We start from the raw sequence: 25,374 nt of genomic DNA on the forward strand, positions 1-25,374 counted from the left end.
AATTTCTGCAAATACAAAGTAAATAGCTGCACTAAGCAATATGCAATTTGTGAATGAGGTACAGCAGTAAAGAATCTACAAACACGATAAGTAAACAACGGGTTACTAATGAATGACTAAGGTTAGCAAAGTAAAAAGTTTTGAGAACATTTAAGTATATAAACAAAAACAAACTATTACTAAAATAGTACCTACTGTTTTGAAGTGCCCTAGGTGGAGGGCCACCGTCTCACGTATTTATACTGCGAACTAGAAAGGCATATTCTGATGGAATTTCGGACTCACTGATCATGATTTCTCAACATAAATTTTATATGTAGTCCCCAATATTTGTAACATACAAGGGCTACTATGAGTTAAACATTACATACTAGGATAAACTTGTCAATGCAACAAATGTATTTTTGTTCTACATTATCAACAGAATTACGGTATGAATTATCATTAGCATTTTGATGCACAATACAGATAAAATAATTTAGGGTAATACTCTGGCTAATCTTGAGAACAAAGTAATTCCTAGAAATGAAATTCTAGATTACATTTTAGTTGTAAATAAGGTAAATAAAGTGAAATGTGACAACAGAATGCGACACTGCATAAATAATTCAAAAGACAAATATTAATCAGAGAGCAAATTGTTAAGATTTTATGTACATATGCTATTTCTTAATGAATCATCAGATAATCAACATCATAAACATATAAGCGTGGGATAGTGTTAATGAATAATAAATTAATACAAAGCAGATTTAAGTTTCTTATGTATTATAATAGAGATCCCGCCTGCGCAACTAGTGTACGCTGGCAAGTAACCAGTGAAATAATGAATGATGAGGATAAAATTAGGTCAACCATCGTGACGAATTCGTTAGGAAATTAAGCATGATGGTTTCCAGAATACCACGAGAGGCACAAATCTGGGGTCACGAGTTTCCAATACTAACTGTTATTGATCTGCTGTTCCAAACTAACACATGCAGATTTTTTACGGATGAGATGAAATAATGCCCTTGCCTGGAGCCGATACAAGTTGATAGTATAATAATCAAATTGCACATATGTACTCAAAAATTACAATTCCGTGCAGGTCAGTTTCGTGAAATGGCAACTTGGGTTAACATGTTGCTTTCTCCGTAACATATCCAATTATGGTTCAAACGAGGGCTCTAGGAAGTGCACATTATTTCGATAAAATGAAATGCTTTTCTAGAAATCTTGTTCAGTAAAAGTTAAACATCACGTTTCGTCTAGAAATTATATAAAATCTAAACGAAGCAGTAAAGGAACTAATTATATTCATTATGAGAAGCTATTACTACTCCAATAATGTTGGTTCTCTTCTCTTTACAAAAGCGATCAACCTACCTTTTTATTACTGTCTCCTTTTCGAGACGATTTCCTATGTAGTTTTATCAAATCCTATCAAAATATCCTTATTGATGTAAATCTACAAAAGTTACAGACTTATGATGTATCAAATCTACCGTCAGTTCGAGCTAAGAAGAACTTTTATTCTTTTCCAATAAGAACATGATTACATAAATACAGTTTAATTTTTAATTTCAATGAGGTGCAGGTAGTAACCACCAGCATATGGTGCGTATTTGTCAAAAGGAAATATTGCCAGTCCCCACAAGCGAAACTTTAATTCTAGATTTTGTTCGAGACGTTCTAGGGCACTAGTGTACTGCCGTTTATTCCCCTAATTAAGTTTTACACCATTCTCAAGATTATCAACAATTTGAACTAAAGGCCCAATTATTAGTAATAAACTAGTCATGTCAGAACAAGAACACTATTAATAAAAAAAACTAATTATAATATCTTAGTTTAAGATCCGTTTTGCGATGTTTGCGAGAAACAAATTTAGAACACGCAAAAGTAAAATATGAAGCAAGGCTAGATGACTGATAACGAAAACGGCATTTTGAGTGCACCGCTACCAAATCTAACGTACAATGCAATTATAAAGACAGAAGTGTCTCACAGATCGTGCCGAGTAAAAGTAGGCTCTCGTTCGAGTAATGAGCTATCTACTCGCATAGCAATTTCGCAGTCGGCTCACGGCCGTGGCCCACATATAAACAATTGTATGTTTAATACATCATTATCCGCGAACAAGGCGGCTGTTCCGCTCTATAGTTTTTTAGCTTTGCTACCACTTTCGTTGGAAGCTTTGACAGGAACACAGTTATTTCTGGAAATTTTGCCAATTTATTGGCGATGCTATAATCATTCAAAACAATTGACATCGCCACCTCTCAATGCACATATTTTATATAGCACATTTCATGTCACTTACACAAGTAAATTTATAACCCTACCATCCTGTTATACCGTTTTTAGTTCAAGGAGAACTGGCAAGAAATTCAACTCAAGTATTAATATAGTTTAAACAATCTTCTGTTACTTTCACCCACATAATTTTTTGTTATTTTTAAACTTATATTATAAGATGACTTTTATCTATTTTATTGTTTCTATTTGTAAGTAAAATGTAATAATAATAATACACTCTTTATTGTGCACAAAAATACAATAAGAAAAACAGTAAATAGAAAGGAACAAAAGGCGGTCTGATCGCTATAAGCAATTTCTTACAGACAACCTGAAAGATAGGACTGACGTAAACAGAAAAGGTAGATGGCATATACAAGACACTATAATTATTAAACGAATAAATAGACATACATAATATACTCGACTAATTAAAAAAAATCATTCACCTATAAATAGCTGGGCCAGCGAGTAACTGTAATAACGCGTATAGTGCCACAGGATACAGATAAAAGGAAGGAAGAAAATATTTAATAAAATCGAAATTAAAATTAAACTAAAATCTATACACATTATCTGTTAATCTACTTAATGGGTTCCCTCGCCGTAGTATTCCAAGGTCACTGGCTACGTTACCTCGCTGTATAGCGATGCTAATCTTTGGAACGAGGTTCAAATCAGCCCTGTTTTCTTTGGCAGCGCCGACCAGCCGTAAGGGAATTTCCTTGAATATTTTTTTGAACGTACAATAAAAATTGGGCTTTAAGGGTTATGCGTTTCGATTCTAAATCGCACAAATATCAAATCTTAATAATAATATCGACCAAAAGTCGAGAGATAAAGAAATATTGACGAAAAAGAGTAAGGTTTAAAATTTAGCAAAAGAATCAATAAATAATAATAAGTACACTCGAAAACCACTGCAGCAATTTGAGAAATCCTTTCACTGTTTGTAGGGTAGATTATTCCAGAGTGATCGATATATGCATTATGTTAATATATACAAAACGAGCATGTATATGAACAATAGGGCGTAACGGGGGCCGGCCGCTAGTAAAGTGTAAAATTAGACGACTCTTGTATTTCCCTGCACTGCTACCTCTGAATAGCGACCAATTCTACATTGCATTGGCGCTATCAATACCAGTAGTTGTAATATTACATATCCTATTATAGTATACATATGTATATACGTATTTGACGACCTCGGTAGTCTAGCGGTCTAGCACACCGCTTTACTACCGATGGTCGCGGGTTCGATTCCTCGCACGGCACAAACAATTATATTCTTGAGTATGATTGTTTGTATCGGTCTGGGTGTTTTCTAAGTATGTATTTACAAAAAAAAAAAAATATCTATGTATATGTATCAGTTATCTAGTACCCATAACACAAATTTTAGCTAGCTTAATTTAGGTCTAGATGGCGCTGTGTGAATTGTCCTGAGATTATTATTATTATTATATAATTGTTAGTTTATAACTCGTTCGCTAGAAACATTTATGACGCTTACTACCATCTGCGTTCTCTTAAAATTTACATTTAATGTTTTTATATACAATATTTTTAGGTAAACAATATGATTCAAGGTTAATGTTTCAATCATATTAATTCATCGTTCGCAGCATTCTTAATAGCTACTATATTTTATTCATTAAACGTTATTATATTCAAGGTCCAAGGCAAAGTATGCGTTAAGAAGTCTACCGCGAAAGACATCTAAAAGCTTTTTTTAGCAGATGATAATGGAATGGTGCACTCGCCAGCGCTAACTGTATGCACTGGCGGGGCACCATTGATGGTGGATGGTAGGATGATAGGATGAACATGAAGTTAGGTCAGTTAGCCAATCTTAACTAATTAACCAGAAGTTAACCACGATGGTTTGCAGGGATACTGCGTGGATGTCGACTGAACATGGTAAATTGTTAGCAAATTGTTTTACGATTTCACATTACTAATATTCTCTTTTGTATAAATAATTTTACTGCCTTATATGATGGAGGTAACATGGTAAATTGTTAGCAATAATGTTACGATTTCTCATTACTAATATTCTCTTTTCTATAAGTAATTTAACTGCCTTATATTTCTCATTGCTAATATTCTCTTTTCTATAAGTAAAATCACTGCCTTATATGATGGAGGTAATATGGTAAATTGTTAGCACTAATGTTACGATTTCTCATTACTAATATTCTCTTTTCTATAAGTAATTTAACTGCCTTATATGATGGAGGTAACATGGTAAATTGTTAGCACTAATGTTACGATTTCTCATTACTAATATTCTCTTTTCTATAAGTAATTTAACTGCCTTATATGATGGAGGTAACATGGTAAATTGTTAGCAATAATGTTACGATTTCTCATTACTAATATTCTCTTTTCTATAAGTAAAATCACTGCCTTATATGATGGAGGTAACAAGGTAAATTGTAAGCAATGGTGTTACTATTTCCCATTACTAATATTCTCTTTCTCCGTCCTATAATTTCACAGGCTATCTCACCCTTCAAAACAACTTACAAGCCAGCTATTACAACTAACAGGCGGACATCCACAGATGAGTGAGACACATCCACACGCACTTTGTGCAAATTGTACGCTAAAAATAAATCATCACAGCAAGTCGATAACCTGCATGTAATGTGATAAGCGATTCACTGCTGAGCAGTTATTTATGGCACTTTTTTTTTAAGGTGACGATCAACAAATCGACAAGGCAGTCCTGCGTGAGTCGTGACTCAGAGCATAACCAGTTGCAACCGGCTAGACTAGCGGCGCCCGCGCACCTCGGCGCTATACCTTTTAGGGTTGTTATGTAAAATAATCGAGTCAAGGTAACTGCAATACTTGACTTTTCTGCGACAAGTTAACCGAAACGTGTATTAATAAAATAAAATATTTTAACATCTGAACATTTCTTTTAATTAAGCAATATAGACCTTCAATATTGTAATGCTGGGGAATAACCATAGTCTTTCTATATAAGACATTCAATAACATAAGGTACTATAGAAAAATCTTTTGGTAAGGGTGAAACAAAAACAAAATTTGGTCAATATACTTAAAAAAAATATTTACCGCCGATAAAAGACTCTATACATGTGTGAATGAATGAATTAGAATAAAAATAGTTGCACAAATTTTTGTTCATAATAAAGTATTGCCAGTTTAGAGTATGCTAGAATTAAAAAGGGGGTAAGGGGTAAAATCATTGAGGCGGGTTATTTTTGTGGTATGTATCTAATCATTATTTTAGTAATTGTAATAAAATTTTTAAATATATTTAAAGTGTAAAGCAAGAATTAGTGTAAAAACGATACCCATCTAAATAGTATAATTAATATATGAACTTAATATTAATGAGTTTAATTGTTTGCTGAAAATGGTAATTCTATTTGACAATACCAATTTGTGACTAATACCTGCTTGCTTCACTCCCAACTATACTAATGTGTTTGTATTCATGGTATCTTATATATAAAATTCTTGTCACAATGTTAGTAACCAAAATTTTATAAAAATCGGTCCAGCCATTTCCTCTTCGGAAACGGCTGTACCGATTTTTATGAAATTTTATATGAATATTCAGTAGGTCTGAAAATCGGCTACTATTTTTCATACCCCTAAGTAATAAGGGTTGTCATAAAATAACATATTTTTTTTTGTTATATTTTGGACAAAATTTTTTTTTTTTATTTTTTTTATATGTGGCATTAAAAATACATACAAATAGTGATTTATATAGTATGCGGGGTCAGCTAGTACGAAAATAAATTATTTAAAAGTACTTTCTCTTAACAGCCCATAAAACCTAGTACGGTTTGGTTTTAGTTTGGTTATAAATACCAGCATATCAACCTATCATATCGTTTAAACTAACCTTGTAAACTAAAATCAGATAAATCTTCACAAATAAGATAATTATCTAATCAGTTAAGTTCAATTGTATTATAAACGCTTTCTTGACATGCCTTTCTAATCAATTTTTTAGATCTACGACTCAAAGCATGGGAATGCAGTTTACTATTTGTGAGTTACAGATGAGTTATTTCATCTTATTCAGGGCATAGTTACGTTATACCCCAATTACATTTTATCTTATCCTAATAATATTATAAATGCGAAAGTTTGTGAGTATGGATGTTTGTTACTCTTTCACGCAAACAGTACCGAACGGATTTTGATAAAACTTCACAGTAATATAACTTATACATCAGAATAACATATAGGCTATAAATTTCAGCGGGTCAAACCGCGGGCACAGTTAGTGTCACAATAAATAAATTACTACCTACTAGTGTAGTAAAACCAGTATAATACTACTAACAATTATAAACAAGTATGGGATCAATAACAAGTAAATACACTAGACTTTTTTATCTAAGCGTTGTATGGAAACCGCGCTATAAGAGACTCAGAATAAGTACAAATCACATCATTCGTACCGCGTTATATAACAAACAAACTTATGAACACATCTGATGATGAAAAAAATGAAACAAAAACTAAACTAAAAAACTGTTTTCCAACAAAAACAAAAGAAAGATACATCACCTATACATGAACTTTTAGCATCACACTTGGTTGATCTTCATTGTAATCATGTTGACAATGTAGTCAAAAGATCACATATATATCCGATGTTTTTTTAGACACACACACAACTGTCGATGCGCATTTATTTATTTATTTATACTGATATAAAATATAGTTAAAAACATTGCACGGAAAGAACTGATGGGATCAAAATACGTGTCAAAGCTCCGCGTTATATTTTTACAACTTTTTTATATCTCATGACGAATGAACACACCTGATGATACATGAAATGGCAATACAACAAATGACGTTGAACAACGTATTTATTTATTTATTATATGATATAGTATCAAAATACGTGTCAAATTTTTACAATTATATCTCCGAATAGATTGAAAGGTAACAAATGACGTTGAACAACGTACATTATATGATATACTAGCTGTACCCCCGAATTCGTCCGCGTGGAATTTAACTTTATTTTTCTAAAATAAAAGTAGCCTAAGTTAATCCTTATTAGATCAGGTACCTGCCAAAAAAAGTCCCGTCAAAATCGCCATTTCAGAGATTAGCCGAAACAAACAGACAGCCAGACAAAAATTGTAAAAAAATATATACTGGGGTATGTACCGTATTTATATTCATAAGCAGTAGTAAACAATGGTTATTTCAATATTACAAACAAATACTCTAATTTTATTTATATGTATAGATGTATAGATTAACAAAAATCATATACAGTTTAAAAAATATATTTACCTACAGTTACATTACCCTAAACATTGCATAACACACAAAAAATATGTTACCATTGAGTATCTCCTTTTGAGCGCCGATTGATAAATTCAAATAGACATTTGCCAAATGTTATGGAGCTTATGGCCAGACCTGAGCTGATGACATCAGTAGACGGAACCTCCACTCGCCCACCAGCCGCCCACGGCGCACGAGAGCCTTGCAAAACCTTCTAGTAAACCAGAGAGCTTAGTGGCATAAACTTAGAGACAGCGGAATGTTCAAACTCATTTGTAAACAATAAAATCAGTTTCATTCATTCATAATTTAAGAGCTACGCTCTTATCGGTGAGGCTCTTGCCACTTTCCGCGATCTTCCGTTATGCTCTTATCTGCAAAATGTTGATACGATACGACTCCTATTTCTTCTATAATTTGCTAAAATCAGTCTACTAATACTATAATATATAGATTTGTAAAGATATTTAGAAAAAAAAAGAAATTCAGTAGAGTTTCTTGCCAGATCTATAAACTAAACTGGACGGTAGGGAAAAAATATTAATACAAAAAACTTGACGTTCATAATCGGCTGAAATGTCCTACATGTTTTTTTTAATTTGATTTGATTAGATATTTATTACTTAATCCACTTAAACGGTTCGATGGATTCAAATCAATTTTGGTATAAAAATAGACAGTGGAAATTGATATTATCAGTAGATATCTACACTATTATATAAAAATAAACTCATCCAAAACGGCTTCACCGATTCTTATGAAATTTTCTGCGCTACCTTGAAGATATAGCAAGTCAAGAGTCAGAACACTCATGAGACTAAACCATTCAGCGAGAAACAAAGTGAAATTCTGATAATAAACATTTATAAAATATACTGAATTGTCCACAACCATGAAGTTTAGCAGCAGTGTATGAAGATTTTGAATTTTATTTTTAATGTATCACTTTAATTTCTGAATATATTCATTTTATATTTATTATATATTTGGTATTTCATAACTAGAAATAGAAATATAATGACTATTACTGACTTTCGGTTCGATATATACCTACTCAATGACTTGTCCTATATTCTATATTAAATCTTTTAACATAATTGAGTCATTAAACGCGGAATATTATAATAGTTCTAGGCTAATTCCATCATAAATTTTAGATACAAAAACAGAGCTATTAGTACATACAATCGATTTCAGTTGTTTGACATAACAACATATATACCTATTGGTGATACATTGGGGATCATAACCGATTTTAGTAGTTTAACATAATTTAAAATGATCCAAAAACAAGACAGACAAAGAAACTGCTTCAATTTTGTTAAAAATAATAAGGCAATAACACGAGAATATCATAATAGAATGAATAACGAGATAACTGCAAACAGGGATGAATGGAAGAGAAGTACGTTACGCCGGTCCGGAATGAATGAAATAAGGAAGGAGCAGACAGTGATGAACACAATATCTTCTATATCTGTCTATAAGATCCTAATCCTAAAACAGAGAGGGATTAAAGGGTAAGTGATGTAGACTAATAACCCCATTGCTATCAATGTACCATGTCAGGTTGACCACGCGGTTCCTTCTGGTAATCGTAATGATAAATTCCTTGTGAATCTCTCACGATGCGCTAACTGACCTGAGCACATGTTCATCTTATCTTCCACCACTGGTGCCCCTCCAACGTAAACTGTTAACGCAGGCAGGTGCACCATGCCCTTATCATCCAATAATAAAATCCTAGAACAGTATCCAATATTCAAAAACTGACAGATGATTAGCAGCTCGCACGCAACCGTATCAATATAGAACCGCGTCATAAATAATTAATGTGCACGACAATTTTATGGCTATTCGAGTAGCGTAAGTTAGTTTCTAGGTTAATTTTAAAACAATGTTCAGAATTCTATAGCATCCAGACTTATTTTGTTGATCGATTTATCAATTTTGATATTATGCTCTCCAGCGTTAATTCTGGTAAAAAGACACCTATATTTTAATCTAAGACATCGTCTATCTTCGAACAAACATCTAAATATATATATTTGTGTTAGAAATATATTTTTATTTATTAATAAACAATTATTAATGTTTTAATTGTAAGATTAAGTATACATTTTCCTTTAAGTTATGATAAACAATGAGAATAATCATAAAATTAAATTAAAAATCGTCATTTTTCTAACAATGCTGACTTAAGATTTCTACTGAAACGACTTAATTTATCTAATTTATAACTTGATTGACTTTCGCTAAAGCACAGCCACTGAGCACGCAGCCTAAATTTTAAGGCGATATACTAAACGTGACAAGACACAACTCTCGTAGCGTCACAATTACGGGTTCTACTAATGATTGCTACACCTTGTTGACTATATTAATCAGATACACTTGTAGATATTACTATTTATATATATCTATATATCTTAGATATTACTATTTATATTATCTACATATCTTCTTATATATAAAATTTTCGTGTAACAATGTTAGTTACCATACTTCTCAGAAACGGCTGGATGGATTTTTATGAAATTTTACAAGCATATTCAGTAGGTCGGAAGATCGGCTATCTATTTGTCATGCCCCTAAGTGATGAGGGTTGTCCTTAACATTTTATTTTTTACTTTAATATTATGTGGCATTAAAAAAAGCATAGAACCTTAAACTTTCATCCTACTATCACCGACCCCTTTATAATAGCGATTTTAGTTTCTATGGCTAAACAACGTTTGTGGGTCGCCTAGTATAGCTATATATACTTCACGTTCATACGTATATTTTAGTTCGATATGACGATGATGTCTACTAATTACATGATGACATATTCATTTATAGTTATTATATCGAATGACCTTGTCTGTCCGACTCAAATATCTTTTACAAATAATTGTTTGTTTTCTATATTTAGTACAAGACAGTTTATGACAAAAAGACCGTTCATTCTATTCTTACGACATCGACTACTTCTGTCTTTTCTCTTCTAACCAAAGGTTGTCTGGAAGAGATCGCCTATGCGATAAGACTACATTTTTGACCTTCATTCTCTATAAATTTAATTAATGAAGAAATAAATAAATAAAATTATATATTTTTCTTCAGAACGTTAGAACCAATAAAGTACCAGAGAAACAGTTCTTCTTCCATCACTTATTCTATTTTAATATATGTATAATACATGAGACACATTACAAACTATCGACCCACCGCTTCGTTCGGGTAGTTTCTCCAATTATACAAAACAAGAATTATTACATAAGTCTTAGTGATTAGAGCATACCAGTCTCTTCAACCAGTCATCTCTGCGCTCGACAATATTTTAAGGACCCCAGACTTTTTCCTAAATAGTTATGACTATATTATAGCTAATTAATTTATATTAACCCATTAGATACTTAATATAGACAGACAAATTAACAAAACAGGACATAGACTTATTTTCTTAATGGGCAGACAATAGCGAGCCTTGATTGTGATTGTCGATTTCCACCTACGCGCGTGGCAAATAGATTTCGATTCAATATACATAAAACAGTGTCTCTGAGGTAGCCATTTTCTCTCCTATTTCGTCTGCATCACACTTAATTGATATTTATCATTATATTTCGCCCAATTTACATAATATCTTTTTAAACTATAACCTATTATTCTGATGAATGTATGGAGTAGTTTTTTGCGTGAAAGAGCAACAAACATCTATCCATTCATTCACACTCAAAAACTTTCACGTTTTTAATATTAATAAGATTTATTTTATTTATTTATACCCCAACCAATGGATAGTGTTATTAGCCGGTGCCACAATTTGTTTTCATCAATGTGCTATTTTGTCTACAATAGTTCGTATTTGAATAAATACTTTCTATTCTATTGTCACCTGCCAGCGCGGGTGAAGTTCAAAAAACCGTTTTTATCAAAGACCAAACCTGTATCTCAGTAAATTTCAAGCAATAAAAATTGCATTGTAGCAACTTACAGCCTTCAAAAATATTAAGAATTGTCATTGTCATCAAGACTCATAAATTTATTATAACACCAGCTCGTGCCTGCGACTTCGTCTACGCAGAAATGGGAATTGAGCTTATTTTCTTATCCAAGATTCTATCTTTATATCAAAATTAAAGTAGTAACAGACGCACGCCAGAATAGCTCGCAGCTGGCAGAATTTCCTACTTGAGATATCGATAAATTGGACAATCACATAATATCTTTATAAATTTAGCCGGCTTCACACGGATTATACTTAGAAAACATCCTCTTGAATCAATCTATCTATTGCTTAAAACTGCATTAAAATCCGTTGGGCAGTTTAAAAAACCTAAAAGACAGCGGAAACGATTGATGCTATGTAAAGATGTATTATTCTGATTATGAAGTATCATAATAATCCATTCGGTACTTTTTACGTGAAAGAATAACAAATATCCATAACAATACAAATTTTCGCTTTTATAATATTAGTAAGTATTGCAATGATCGAACACAAATTCACGAGTACTTATTTTCGATCGTTTAGAGCAGTCTTGTTAGCGCTGCAAACAGCGATGAATCAACACTAAGTGGTACGAAAACTTTGGGCAATACGATAATTGGTCCTGCAAACGGTTGTCAATTGGTGGAGTGTGTCCACAGTGGTGTCGTGTCATCGAACTAGTCTAACATTGACATCAGGAATGCAATTACAAATAGCGGACTTCGCTACCGGCATTAAGTCACGCGTCGACGTGCTACCAATATATTGTAAATTCTCATGTCAATGCGAAATGTTAATATCTTATTGAATTCTAATTGGGTTTGTACAATTTTTGTTGTTTCATACTAGTTGACCCGCGCAACTTCGTCTTCAACATCTGCTTTTCCTTATCCCATTTATTTAAAGTCGGCGTAATACGTTTTTCTCTTCCATTCATCCCTGTTCGCAGTTATTTCATTATTTACTCGCTTTCTTACTGTATCATCTTTCATAGTCCATCCATCTCTGTTTCAGCCTTTCTCTGCCCTTATAACCACCCACATTTATATGTCTTACTTAAAATATTAACTTCATTCCTAAGCATTACTTGCTCATACCATGAAAGATGATTACTCTTTAACCTCTCCGACATCGTCTACATTCGTCTACATCACACTTAACTGACACAGTTACATATTGTCTAATATACAAAATATCAATTTTTATTACAGCACATGTGGTATTCTAATGTCTAAGCTATATTACTGTAAAGATCCATCAAAATCCGTTCAATAGATTTTGCTTAACAGAATCCATACATCCTTACTCACAAATTTCCGCGTTTATCATATTAGTAAGAAGTAAGGTTGGACAGAGATTTTTTGGTGAATGAAAGCATAAACTGAAATTATACGCTGGCACTACTTAAGGTTGTTAGGACGAGAATGAAATCAGGTCACTTACAAGGTCGTTAAAATATATATATGAATAAGGATTTAGAAATCACTAAAGCAGGTTTTAAAATATCCCACAATGACGGTCTTAATGCAAATATACAACGGCAGTCAAGATATAATATGTAAAGATACTGATTTCAGAATTTGCAGAATCTCTTTCCAGTAATTAAAGAAGGCACATCAAAATAGATTCTACCAATTGCTCGTGCAAACGTTTATAAACATCCAATGATACAAATGCAAATTCTCAAACAATATCCACACACGACCTTCACTCCGCGGTGGGTGTTTTGTCAATATAAACCAGCCAATAGTAAATATTCTCACCGAAAAGCTTCTGCCATATCAGTAGAAGACTCCAAGCGGATACGAATACAATGTAAAGCAAATTAAAACCAAACTTTAGTACCATGTTCTGCGGCCAGTAATTTGGTACTGTACCTTTGTCGTCTCCATTAACGAGGACTCGAATTAGTGGCCCGTGGGCAAATTGAAGGCTTCTTGATTCTCAGATGAATTGCGTACATTAAATAATTTGTTTCTTATACGATAACACAATATACATTATATTACTCTTAATGATATTATAAACGCGAATGTTTGTAAGGATGGATGTTTGTCTATCACGGTAAAACTATTGAACCGATTTTAATTAAACTTACAGTAATATAGCTTATGCATCAGATTAAAAGTGTCAAGTAGTATAGAATACAATACCATTTATTGTTTTTTCTTGATTTTAAAGATTCAATCAATTAAGATGTCAGCTCGATGGCCTATACCAATTATGTACATTGTAATAGTTATCCATATTATATTTGAACCCGTGCAGTATATTTCGTATATGCGCGCTTTATATTCCCGAACACTTTTAGATAAATTTGAACTTTCGGGTCATCCATTATGTTGATCTATAGTTGATAATTAAAAATTGATTTTTAAATAATATTAATAACCGTTTGAGATATGTTTATGAAATTTGGCATTAAGTCTCAATATATGAACCACAGGACAGGTTTGTGTGAAAGATTTTGAGTCACCATTCAAAGTCTCAATCATCTATCGTACATATACACAGCTGTTGCCGTGGTTTTGAAACTCTTGACACGTGTCTAGATCAAGTATATAGAATACAAAATTATTGTTTGATATAATAAGATTCAATCAATTAAGATGTAACTGATTATACCAATTATCATACATTGTAATAGTTATCCATATTATATTTTTGGCGCGTCGGCGTAATATTAGATAAACAGGGCGCCATTATGTTGCTATGATAATTAAAAACTTGTTTTAAATATTATTAGTAGGTAAGTATGTAAAAGCATTAACCTCATTGCATAGTTTAGGAGATATTACCGACCTCACCATTCATATCTCATCATCTATCGTACATATTACTAGCTGTTGCCCGTGGTTTTGCTCACACCTAAGTATAAGTAAATTATGATATAATAAGCTACCACTGTAACTGTTTACCAATATCATCATCTGCTTTTTCCCGTCCCATTTAAATCGGTCCAGTGATATCAGAGATGGTAATTTGCTACCATTGTGAAAAAACAGATCCCAACATTAAGACAGACAGACAAAATATGTATCAAGTTATTAGTTTAGTGTATTTTAATATTCGTATTTATATTCATATGCATATAAATAAAATTGGAGTGTCTGTTTGTAATATTGAAATAACCGTTTTTTTATATGTATATGAATATTAATCTATCTCTATATCTATATATCATATAAATAAAATTGAAGTGTCTGTTTGTAAAATTGAAATAATCTCTGAAATAGCGGAACCGATTTTGACGGAACTTTTTTTGGAAGGTAACTGATATAATAACGAGTAACTTAGGCTAATTTTAGTATAGAAAAAATCATTTACTTTAGAAAAATAAAGTTAAATTCCACGCGGACGAAGTCGCGGGAACAGCTAGAATTCTTCATATGAATGTAATGGTTGATAATACAGATTCCTTTCATTCTTTAATAAAAATGATTTTGTTTGTAAATGATAGTAGTAATATAATAAATGGGAAAATACAAGGAAAGCCACAACTACATTATCATAATACGGGTTTCACCGCAGCCCGATCATGTCGTGGGGTACGCTCTTCAACATATACTAGCAACAATCGGAGAAAGTTGCGAAACGAAATCGCTTCTTGAAATCAACGTTAGTAGAAGACATTATAGGAAACAGACAATTCCGTGAATATACCTAAACTAGCTACTCGCCCGGGCTTCGCACGGGTGTACATGTATTATATATATAAACCTTCCTCTTAAATCACTCTATCTATTCAAAAAACCCGTTGCGTAGTTTTAAAGATTTAAGCATACATAGGGACGGACAGACAGCAACCGTGACTTTGTTTTATACTATGTAATGATGTATATAAATGAACACGATTGTGTTCAATAATGCGACAACTATATAACTATTATATTTAATACCAACTCAAAGATATTGAAGATAGTAATTGAAGAAAAAAATCGTTATCATTATCATTATATAGTATAAAACAAAGTCGCTGTCGCTGTCTGTCCCTATGTATGCTTAAATCTTTAAAACTACGCAACGGATTTTGAAGCGTTTTCTTTTTAATAGATAGAGTGATTCAAGAGGAAGGTTTACATGTATAATACATGTACACCCGTGCGAAGCCGGGGCGAGTAGCTAGTAAGCAAATAAAGCACTGAATGAAAAAACTATATTATATACACCTACAAATGTACTACATAATTACTTTGTATCGATATCAATAAACAAACACACTACAACTGGGTCAGCTGTCCGTGAAAGGGAAACGGAACAAACACTGTTTTTGTGTCTAAAATCCAGTTTACTTTACAATAGAGATCACGATACATGTCTGAAGTCGACCTGAATTTGATTATTGATAATCGATTATTAGAAACTTGCGCCCCGTTCCAACTTCGATATCGAATAAATACACATGACATAGTACATTAATATATAGATACTATTTTTATATGAAAACAATTTATTATTTTATTTCTTACTGATTTTATTGTCCAAGAATTGTTTTTAAGAAGAATATAATCAGGTTACTTAAGGGTTAGCAATGAGCTCTTGAAACTCTTGGTGTATCAGGGGTCCATTGGCTACGTCACCTTCGTGAAATACAATTACGTCTTGAAGAATTACCATGGTCACGGCCCATCGAATGGTCCATTACCAGGCTACGTCACCATCGAATGGTAAATACAACCGTTTACGTCTTCGAAGAATAACCGGTAATTCTTCTAGGTGTAATTGTGTTTCACGAAGGTGTTTATATATATATGATCGTCACCGATGACATCCGATCAATTAGTTAGTTAACCTACTATGGCAAATTCATCAAGAAGAGTATATGGTTTTAGCTAAGAAGAGATTATAACAAACCCGACTGTTATTGTAGTTAGATTTTTACATAATTATAATAACACGAATAATATGTAATTTAATAATACTTAGACACCAGAAACAAATTAAAATTATGATGTTTAAAACTATAGAAAACTATTTCGCAATCACTCAATTAATGTATTAAAATTCGATACGCCAGATTAGAGGTAAACGACATTCAAGATAATTGGATACCATGACAGATGCTGGTGCGAAGATGGAGCAGGTCGAACACTTTTTATTATTGCCACCATTGTAGTATAAAAAAAAACAACAAACTCCCACTCGGGCAGTCGATGACATTCGTTGTAAAATCGAAAGTGGATTATTGCTAGTAAGTGTTAGGGTTTATCTGGTATCAGATACTTTGTTACTCAAGTAACACAGCTTGCCGAATGAGCGGTAGATTAAAAAAATGTGCTTAAATCAAATTAATTTGAATAAATGATTTTCTATTTTATTCCATTTTAACTATTTATTTATCTCGACTTAGCTATTTGGCAATTCAGTTTTGTATTTACACAAACTTAAAAATAAAATGTAATTCTGAACAACGTTTTAAATAAATTAAAAGAGCAACACGCAAGTTTCTTGCTCGTTCTTCTTGTGATGAGTCTGCGCTCCGAATGTGTGGTAGAATAAAAAAATATGACTATTCAAAAGTGCATATACTGAATTAATTTGAATAAAGATTCTATTCTATTGATTTATCCGTATCCCATTATCGTCCATTTCAACCATTCTCTGGACTCCCGGCATATAGAGATTTAATACGTATAGGTACCATACGACTTGATATAGGCTTCCTTCTCTTACTCCAATGTGTATATGCTTTTTATCCTTAGTCGACGTTTTCTGATGACGTCATGGGATTGACCACCACAAGAAATATACTCAATATTTTTAAATAAAGATCTATCTTATTCTATCTGCATTCTATTTTGTAAAGTCTATTCAAAGTTTCATATTTGAATTGAATTACAAAAATATGTCGTCGTTAAATCTTACTGACATTATAATTGCGATAGCTTGTGAGTATGTATGGATGGAAAGATATTTTTTACTCTTTCAGGCAATAACTACTGAACGGATTTTGATGAAACTTTACAGTAATATAGCTTACACATCAGAATAACTTATAGGCTATAAATTTCATACGGGTGAAACCCGGAAACGGCTAGCAATAGAATTATGATTAGTTCTCTGAAAATAAATATATTTATTTTACTTCACCTAATAGTAAAATTTTACGAAGTGCGTCAATTCCGATACAATGATTAATTACTTTCCTGTTATTGACCGACTACTAAACATAGTATCGATTCATGTGTATTTATGTACATACCGCTTACATTAAGCTAATAAAAAAAATACCACACACATAAAAAATACATACAACCCTAAATTTTTACCTTCTATGATCTACCTCTATTTTTTTTTTAAAGCGATTTAATCTTATACAACAAAACAACTTTTATTTTACTGCGCTATATATAATATATCTTCTTTTTATTCATTTGCGAGTTGCAAGTCTATACCAAAATCTGGAGCACACGGTACTCTACATTTTTGTTACTTTTTTTTTGTGCAAACAAGCATACGCCGCAGTCAAGTCGTGCTTACATCCAAATGGTGATCGATAGATACTTTAAAATAACTTAGATTCGATGGTCGGCCTTTGAACGTCACGACACCCACGTGGCTGTGGAGAAGGTAGGCCAGTTGACAAACCCGTTCGGATCGTTCATTGCCTATTTGGTTTGGGGCAAACCGTGCTATTATAGTTTAAGAATATATTTATAGGTGGCAACCCTGGTGCCCCGCCAGCGTGAGGGGAGAGGTAAGAAAGAGGATTATTAGTAATGTGGATTGATGATTTTATTGCTAGCAATGTCTTATTGCTAGTAATGCTGGCGGGTGCATTATTCCATTTAAATCCATTAAAAAAAAATCCTGAGTGGAAGTGAAAACTCTACTATAATTGGTTCTCATTATACTAAAATAAGTGAAGCAAAAATTTTGTATGCCATTTTTCTAAAATTACGCGGACGCGGTATGAAATTTCGTACACTTACAGTTTATATAGAGAAAGAAAGCAGAATACCAATATTTTTTTTTTAATTATGCATACGTTAATTATGGTCGACTTCAACTACTGGGCGACCACTACTTAAAAAAATACTTAAAATAACATGTCTTATTATACAATTGACAAAATCCAAAATATCTTCATTCATGTAGGTCTATTACAGGCTCTTATGGTATGTCAAATCTACCGTCAGTTCGGAATGATTTCGAGACAATTTTCGTGCAATGTACGATAAGATGTGTTTTGGAATTCCAATATCGATGGATCAGAATTGGTCGTAGAAAGGCAGGGCACTAAGTCGCTGATGTTGATATAAAAAAGAATGAAACAGCGATCGAGTTTAACACGTTGAAGTTTTTTTCGAGTTTACCTCACTGAAAAATCTCATTTCTCACATAGGGCATTTTTTTTATTATTAATTACTTACGTATATTAATTACGTTTTTTAAATACGTTTTTAGTGTACAATAATTTGAGGTAGACATTATTTAACCCCTAGATTTATTTCAATTAAAGTGAAGTGATCTCCCGTTCCCCAACGTGTTTTACTTTCGTTGCGGAGTGACCAACCGGTGGGCATGCGGTTTTTAACGTGTTAAAAAAACTCAAACAGCGTCGAGCACTCGCCGCCGCGTCACAGCGACCGAGGGAACCCGTCGATGACTCACAACTCGAATCGAATCGTAGCTCCATTTGCCACGACTACATTGTGCCAAGTGGCTACAGGGCCTCAAACGAGATTGTAGCTACACTATTATTATTAGAGCATGATTTCATCGGAAAACGTTACAAGTGATATAAACAAAACATACTAAACGGTTAGGACACTGTCTTTATCTTATTTTGTACGGAGAAAAAATTTGCTTGTTTGTATGCATTGAATATACTCCGAAACTACTGGACCGATTAAAATTTATTTTACTATTTGAATCCTATAGTATCCCTGTTAGATATAGGATTTAGAATATTTTCAAAAACGTTAGGGATGCGTATGAAAACTTCGTGCGAAATGTCGCCTAAGATCAAACTTAGTCAACACCAACGAATCTTTATGTGTCACTAAATAAAATATCTAACTTCCTAAAATGACTAACTTCCTAATATATTTCGTCGGGGGAGGGTATTGTCAGTAATGTGGACTAATAATCCCACTGGTAGCCAGGTACCATGTCAGGTCGACATCCACGACGTTACCCCTGGACACCATCGTGATAAATTCCCGGTGAATTTGCCACTATGGGTAACTGACATGACCTCACGCTTATCATCCTCCACTGGTTCTCCACCAGCGTATACCATTACCACAGACGAGAGCGCCATTCTATTATCATCCCTAAAAAAACAAGTATACAATATCTCGCCCTTAAAACCACAGCTTATACAAGCTGCTTTATCGCTGCATGCAGCATATTGTTTAGGTGGCACCATTCGACTACTGTCCGACTGAGGCCCTCAGATCGATGCGGTAACCTTGGATAAACTCCGTGGGTGCCGCTGGGCCGAGTCGTAACATAATCGGCACCAGGAAATGAACTTATACACGAACACTCAGCAACGTGATACAATATTAAAATACAATTTGTCCCGACTGATGATCAACACACAGTCTAAACCACTACGGTTAGAAAGGCAAAAGATGAAATACTAGCTGCACCCGCGGTTTCACACGCGTCAAATTTATAGCCTATACGTTATTCTGATGTACAAGATGCCTATATTACTATAAAGTTTCATCAAAATCCGTTCAGTAGTTTTTGCGTGAAAGAGTAACAAACATCAATAAATACTCACAAACTTCACCTGTTTGTATTATTAATACAAATATATATATTTTTAATAGAAATATATATATTATTAATTGAAAGAGGTAAACTAAAAAATTAAAATACACTTATATAGTAATGGATATAGAAGAGCGGAATGTAATGTAAAAAAACTCATAATTCAGACAAAGCCGACGATAACAGCTAGTGTTGCGTAACTCCCATAAGCCTATATGACATAGCCTTGTCAATTTATTACCATGCACAGCACACGCTAGCTATATTGAGAATTTCCTGTAATAGGTACCCATTCACCAATAGCATGTCGACTATGTTTGAAGGTCTCGGTGATCTAGCGGTCTAGCATACTGCCATACTTTCGCTGGTCGCAGGTTCGATTCCTCGGACGGTACAAGCATTTATATTCGTGAGTGTAATTGTTTGCATTGTGTCTGGGTGTTTTTTATATATATTACTTATGTGTATACAAAAAAAAACATATCTATATATTTATACCAGTTGTCTAGTACCCATAGTACAACCTCTGCTTAGCTTGGGACTAGATGGCGCTGTGGAAACTGTCCAGAGATATCAAGATATCATATACATATAGAACAACGTTGAAGTGAAAGTGGATCCTATCCTACATTACAGACTAGCTATTATCCGCGACTTACGTCTGCTTTTCTGTTTAATAAAAAATAAACAATATTTGTCATCATGATAGTCTATTATATCACATAATATTTCATCAATTTCTCTTCAGACGTTTAGTTGTAAAAAGGTAATAAGCAGACAGACAGACATACTGTCGCATTTGTAATATTAGAAATAACGTTTCAATTAACGCAAATAAAAGTTTTATCTCTCTAGAAAGAAAGTAGGAATATATATGAAAACAGTTCATATTATAACTACAATCAACTTCAAGAGCCAATAATTTATAGAAAGATGCAGGTAATTTTATAACTTCCTGGCTAATTTTAAAAATTTTAGAATGGTAGGCACTGTCAATGGTAACTGGTACCTTTTTTGTATGATTTCGCCAAATACAAAAGCCGTGATGCGTCTGTCGGGGTATATGGCTCGCCGTATATGGATATCACAACAATTCAAGGCCAGTATGCTGTACGATATACAGTTCTATACAATGTCAGTACCTCGGTATTGACATCGTACAATATAGAACTTAAAATTAAAACAATTACTCATTCTTGATAGATAGATATATAGAATATACTTTATTTGCAACATACAGTAAAGAAGCACAAACACAAAAAAAAACACAAAGGACAAATGTATAGTTACAATAAGGCGGCCTTATTGCTAAAAGCAATCTTGCTTGTATTAATAACGACCTCGGTGGTCTAGCGGTCTAGCACATCGCTTTACGTCCGATGGTCGCGGGTTTGATTCTCGGACGGCACAAACATTTGATTCATGAGTATGATTGTTTGTATCGGGTGTTTTCTTATGTACATTCTGTAAGTATTTACGATAAAACAATATCTAAATATGTATTTGTATTAGTTATCTAGTACCCATAACACAAGCTTTGGCTAGCTTAACTTGGGTGTGAATTGTCCTGAGACTATTATTACTATTATAAGACAACTATTTATTTGTATTTGGGAAGGGTTCCCATGCACAACAGCCTGAGGAGGCTGATTGCGGAAAATGGAGTCCAAAATTTTTGTTTCTCTTTTGCCTATATACATGAATAGCACCATGGACATCATATCATCATCTGTGATACCAATCAAGCAATGCAAATAAGGAGGACTAAGATGTCATGCCTTATATGAAATAAAAAAAATAAGGAAAAACTTAGGAATTGTGTCATATCATCAACTAAACAGATTTGTAGTAGATTGTGGAAGGTGGCGAGAACTCCACCGACAAGAGCACAGCTCTTAAATTATGAATAAATGAACAACTGAAATGTAGATTACAGAGCAAACTGCTTGGTTACTTGAGTGCTTTTTCATCCTACAACCTAAACACAGCTTACAAAACAAGCTCCTTGGAATCTAAAAAGATACTTTTGCAGACATCTTTTTATAGTCTATGTACTTAATTATAATTATTGTATTGTCATTGTAGACAAACATTATAAACAAAATAAGTTAAATATGTAGAAAATATAATTAAAGGCAGTAAATAACAAGATGGCTTTGAGCAGAGATGAATGGAAGAGAAAAACATATTATGCCGACCACAAATAAATGAGATAAGGAAGAAGCAGATGATGATATAGAAAATTAAATTTTAGGTGAGAACTATTAAAAAAGCCATTCCATTACTGGCTTTTTTTATTAGTTTTTGTCAAATTAGAATTATGAACATGCTTGTACTGACTATCCAGTATGTAGCATATAATCTGTGCTAACAGTTTCACTTTCATAAAATTTATAGCCTGTGTGTTATTCTGATGTATAAGCTATACTACTGTTAAGTTTCAACAAAAGTAGTTTCTGTGTGAAAGATTAACAAGCATCCATCCAGCTATCCATACTCACAGATATTTGTGTTTATAATACTAGTACTAGTAAGATACATAGTATCTTAAATATAGAAGATAAATTCAAGAATAGGTCAGTATCTTCTATGAACAGGTGTGTCTACCTACCTGTGTCATCAGATGACTCTTACATGAATCATCATCATGCTATGGAGAAATTTACACCAAAAACCAAAATAACTAATGACCTCGTTCATCAACACTTCAAGAAAATACTTTTAGCATACAAACACGTCATCTATTTAACCAGCAAATTAACCAGCATATTCTTACCTAATAAATTCAGAGAGAAATTATTTGATGTATTGATTTAAAAAGAAGAAGGTATGTTACACCTTTTAAGAGATTTTTCTTTAACTTGCATATAATGTAAATTAGATGTAATTAAAGTAAATTATAGTGCCAACAATTCCAACCAATAATTCCATTACTAATGTGTTTAAAACTACTAAACAGATTTTAATATTTCTTACAAATACACATATTTTTTTAATATGAGTATATTATATATAATAAAGTTATTCTCATAATTATATTGTAAATATTAAAATAAGATGAAATTTGTAACTGACTTATTGATCATTCTATATCTATAAATATAATTAAATAAATTTTATACATTCCTAATCTTTCAGGAAATTAAATTAGGATAAATAGGAGTATCATCAACATAGAAAAGTAATACAGTTATTGAAATAATAAGATACTAAAAATATTCTCTCATCTCCATAATACTTATGACTTTCCCACAAAAGTCTACTTAGTAGCAGAACAACGATTCTCTTAAATATATTTTAAGTAATTTATTTATAGTGTGGTGACATATTTTCATGATATATTACACTGCTGACAAGGAAGTAAACAATAATTAGTATGCAACTGCCATTGACTTAAAATTTTGTATACTTTGATTGGATTTTAAACCACAGGGACAATATTATTTAATTTCTGAAATACAGAAACAATTTTATTTGTTTTATTTATTAGAAATTGTGTTTGAAATCTTTAATTATTATCTTATACAATTTTTACTAGTAATAGATTCTTGATTAATTTATTACTAGTAAAACTTACTATTATTATAAAAATATTGTTCCAACAGAAAAGAATGCAACCTGCCCTTAAGAAATCTCATTAGACAATGTGTTAAAAGGACAAAAAGCTTTACTGCTTGGTAACCTTCAACATGCTTCACAATATTATAGGTTGGTTTTATAGTGCTAAGATATTTCATTCTGCAAGTACTTTTGATTAAGTGTCTTTATGACACATTTCAATAAACCCCCATAGAATCTGGTGTGAAGAAAGAAATATTAATCACCAGTGAACAATGTTAAATAATAAAATTGTTACAATTGATTGTGTACTTCTGTATATTATTATTTCTATATGTATATCACTTATATTTATACAGCTATGTTAGTGAAGACATGTTGAGATTGTTTACTAAATAGAGCCCTTCTTACAGTATAGAATAGAACAGAATGAATGACACAGTCATACAAATTCAAGTTCAAACATAACCAAGTGTCTCACACAAAGAAATCTATTTACATATCTTTATTCTACTAGTCAATTAGAACTTTGTACATTTTTTTGAAACAAAGTACCAACTGATATTTTATTACCTCATTACATATAAATGTAATATTTAAAAATTATGGAAATTTTAGTCACAACTAAATCCATTACTACCTACTTTCACTTTTATTCATCGGATGTTGTGATTCGAATATAGACTTGTCGTGCAGATAACACACAAAAAGAGAAGTCATATTTCGTAGCTTACTCATAGATTTGATACCTACGTGGAATGTGGAAAGAATATGGTAAATCAGAGGATGAAGCGAAGAAATACAAATTGAAATTACGAGATTGTAACCGATTACTAAAACAAATATAAGAAGTTTCCTATACGAAAATGGAACTCAACCATGGGAGATCAAGCATGATCGTACTCACCATCTGTTCTTTTTATGTTGATGTTAATTCCAGACTGGATCTTCACAGTACCGTCATCCATTTTTACACAGGTTTATGCACCACATACACTATAGAACATTATTTCGCTATCCGCGTTTAATTAATAATAGTCTAACACATTAGGAAATTACACATAAAAACCGGTGAAAATTACAAAATAAATTTCTACACCCAGATTGACAGTTATATCGAGCTAGCGGTCACACTTCAGACTGGAACGTTTGAAATTTGTTTCACTACTACAGTCAAATCAATTACTATACTTTCTAAAAAAATAATTAATACATATGATATGATTATTATGGGATTTAACAGATGTACGAAGAGGAAAACCAAAAATCTTTTAAATAATTTCGGTTATAAAGACGAAATTACAAAATATTAGGAACACTGTGTTGAAAATTTTTGTGTAATATTGCCAGTATAATATTTTTTTCTAGTCTCATTCCACCATTTCCACCACAGAATAAAAAGTACTTTAAAAATCGACGATTGTTGAATAACTATCAAAATGTAAAGCAGTAAATACTATATTATTTTAAAATATTACTGTATTAAAATCATAAGTGCCCTGCAATATCGCAACTTAATATATGACTCATCA

At 32.4% G+C, this 25,374-nt stretch overlaps 1 protein-coding gene across 1 annotated transcript in view; it reads right to left on the bottom strand.

The window, feature by feature from the left end:
• LOC131841183 (kinesin-like protein Klp10A) overlaps positions 1-25,160 on the bottom strand; it is a 76,158-nt gene extending 50,998 nt beyond the window's left edge. The window contains exon 1 of the mRNA XM_059189449.1: positions 24,750-25,160. Coding sequence (XP_059045432.1) covers positions 24,750-24,810 — 61 coding nt within the window. The 5' untranslated portion in view covers positions 24,811-25,160. The remainder of the gene's footprint in view (positions 1-24,749) is intronic.
• Between the last annotated feature and the right edge of the window lie 214 nt (positions 25,161-25,374).

Source organism: Achroia grisella, unplaced genomic scaffold (assembly GCF_030625045.1).
Source record: "Achroia grisella isolate CSIRO2021 unplaced genomic scaffold, CSIRO_AGI_Agris_v1 utg1574, whole genome shotgun sequence".
NCBI lineage: Eukaryota > Metazoa > Arthropoda > Insecta > Lepidoptera > Pyralidae > Achroia > Achroia grisella.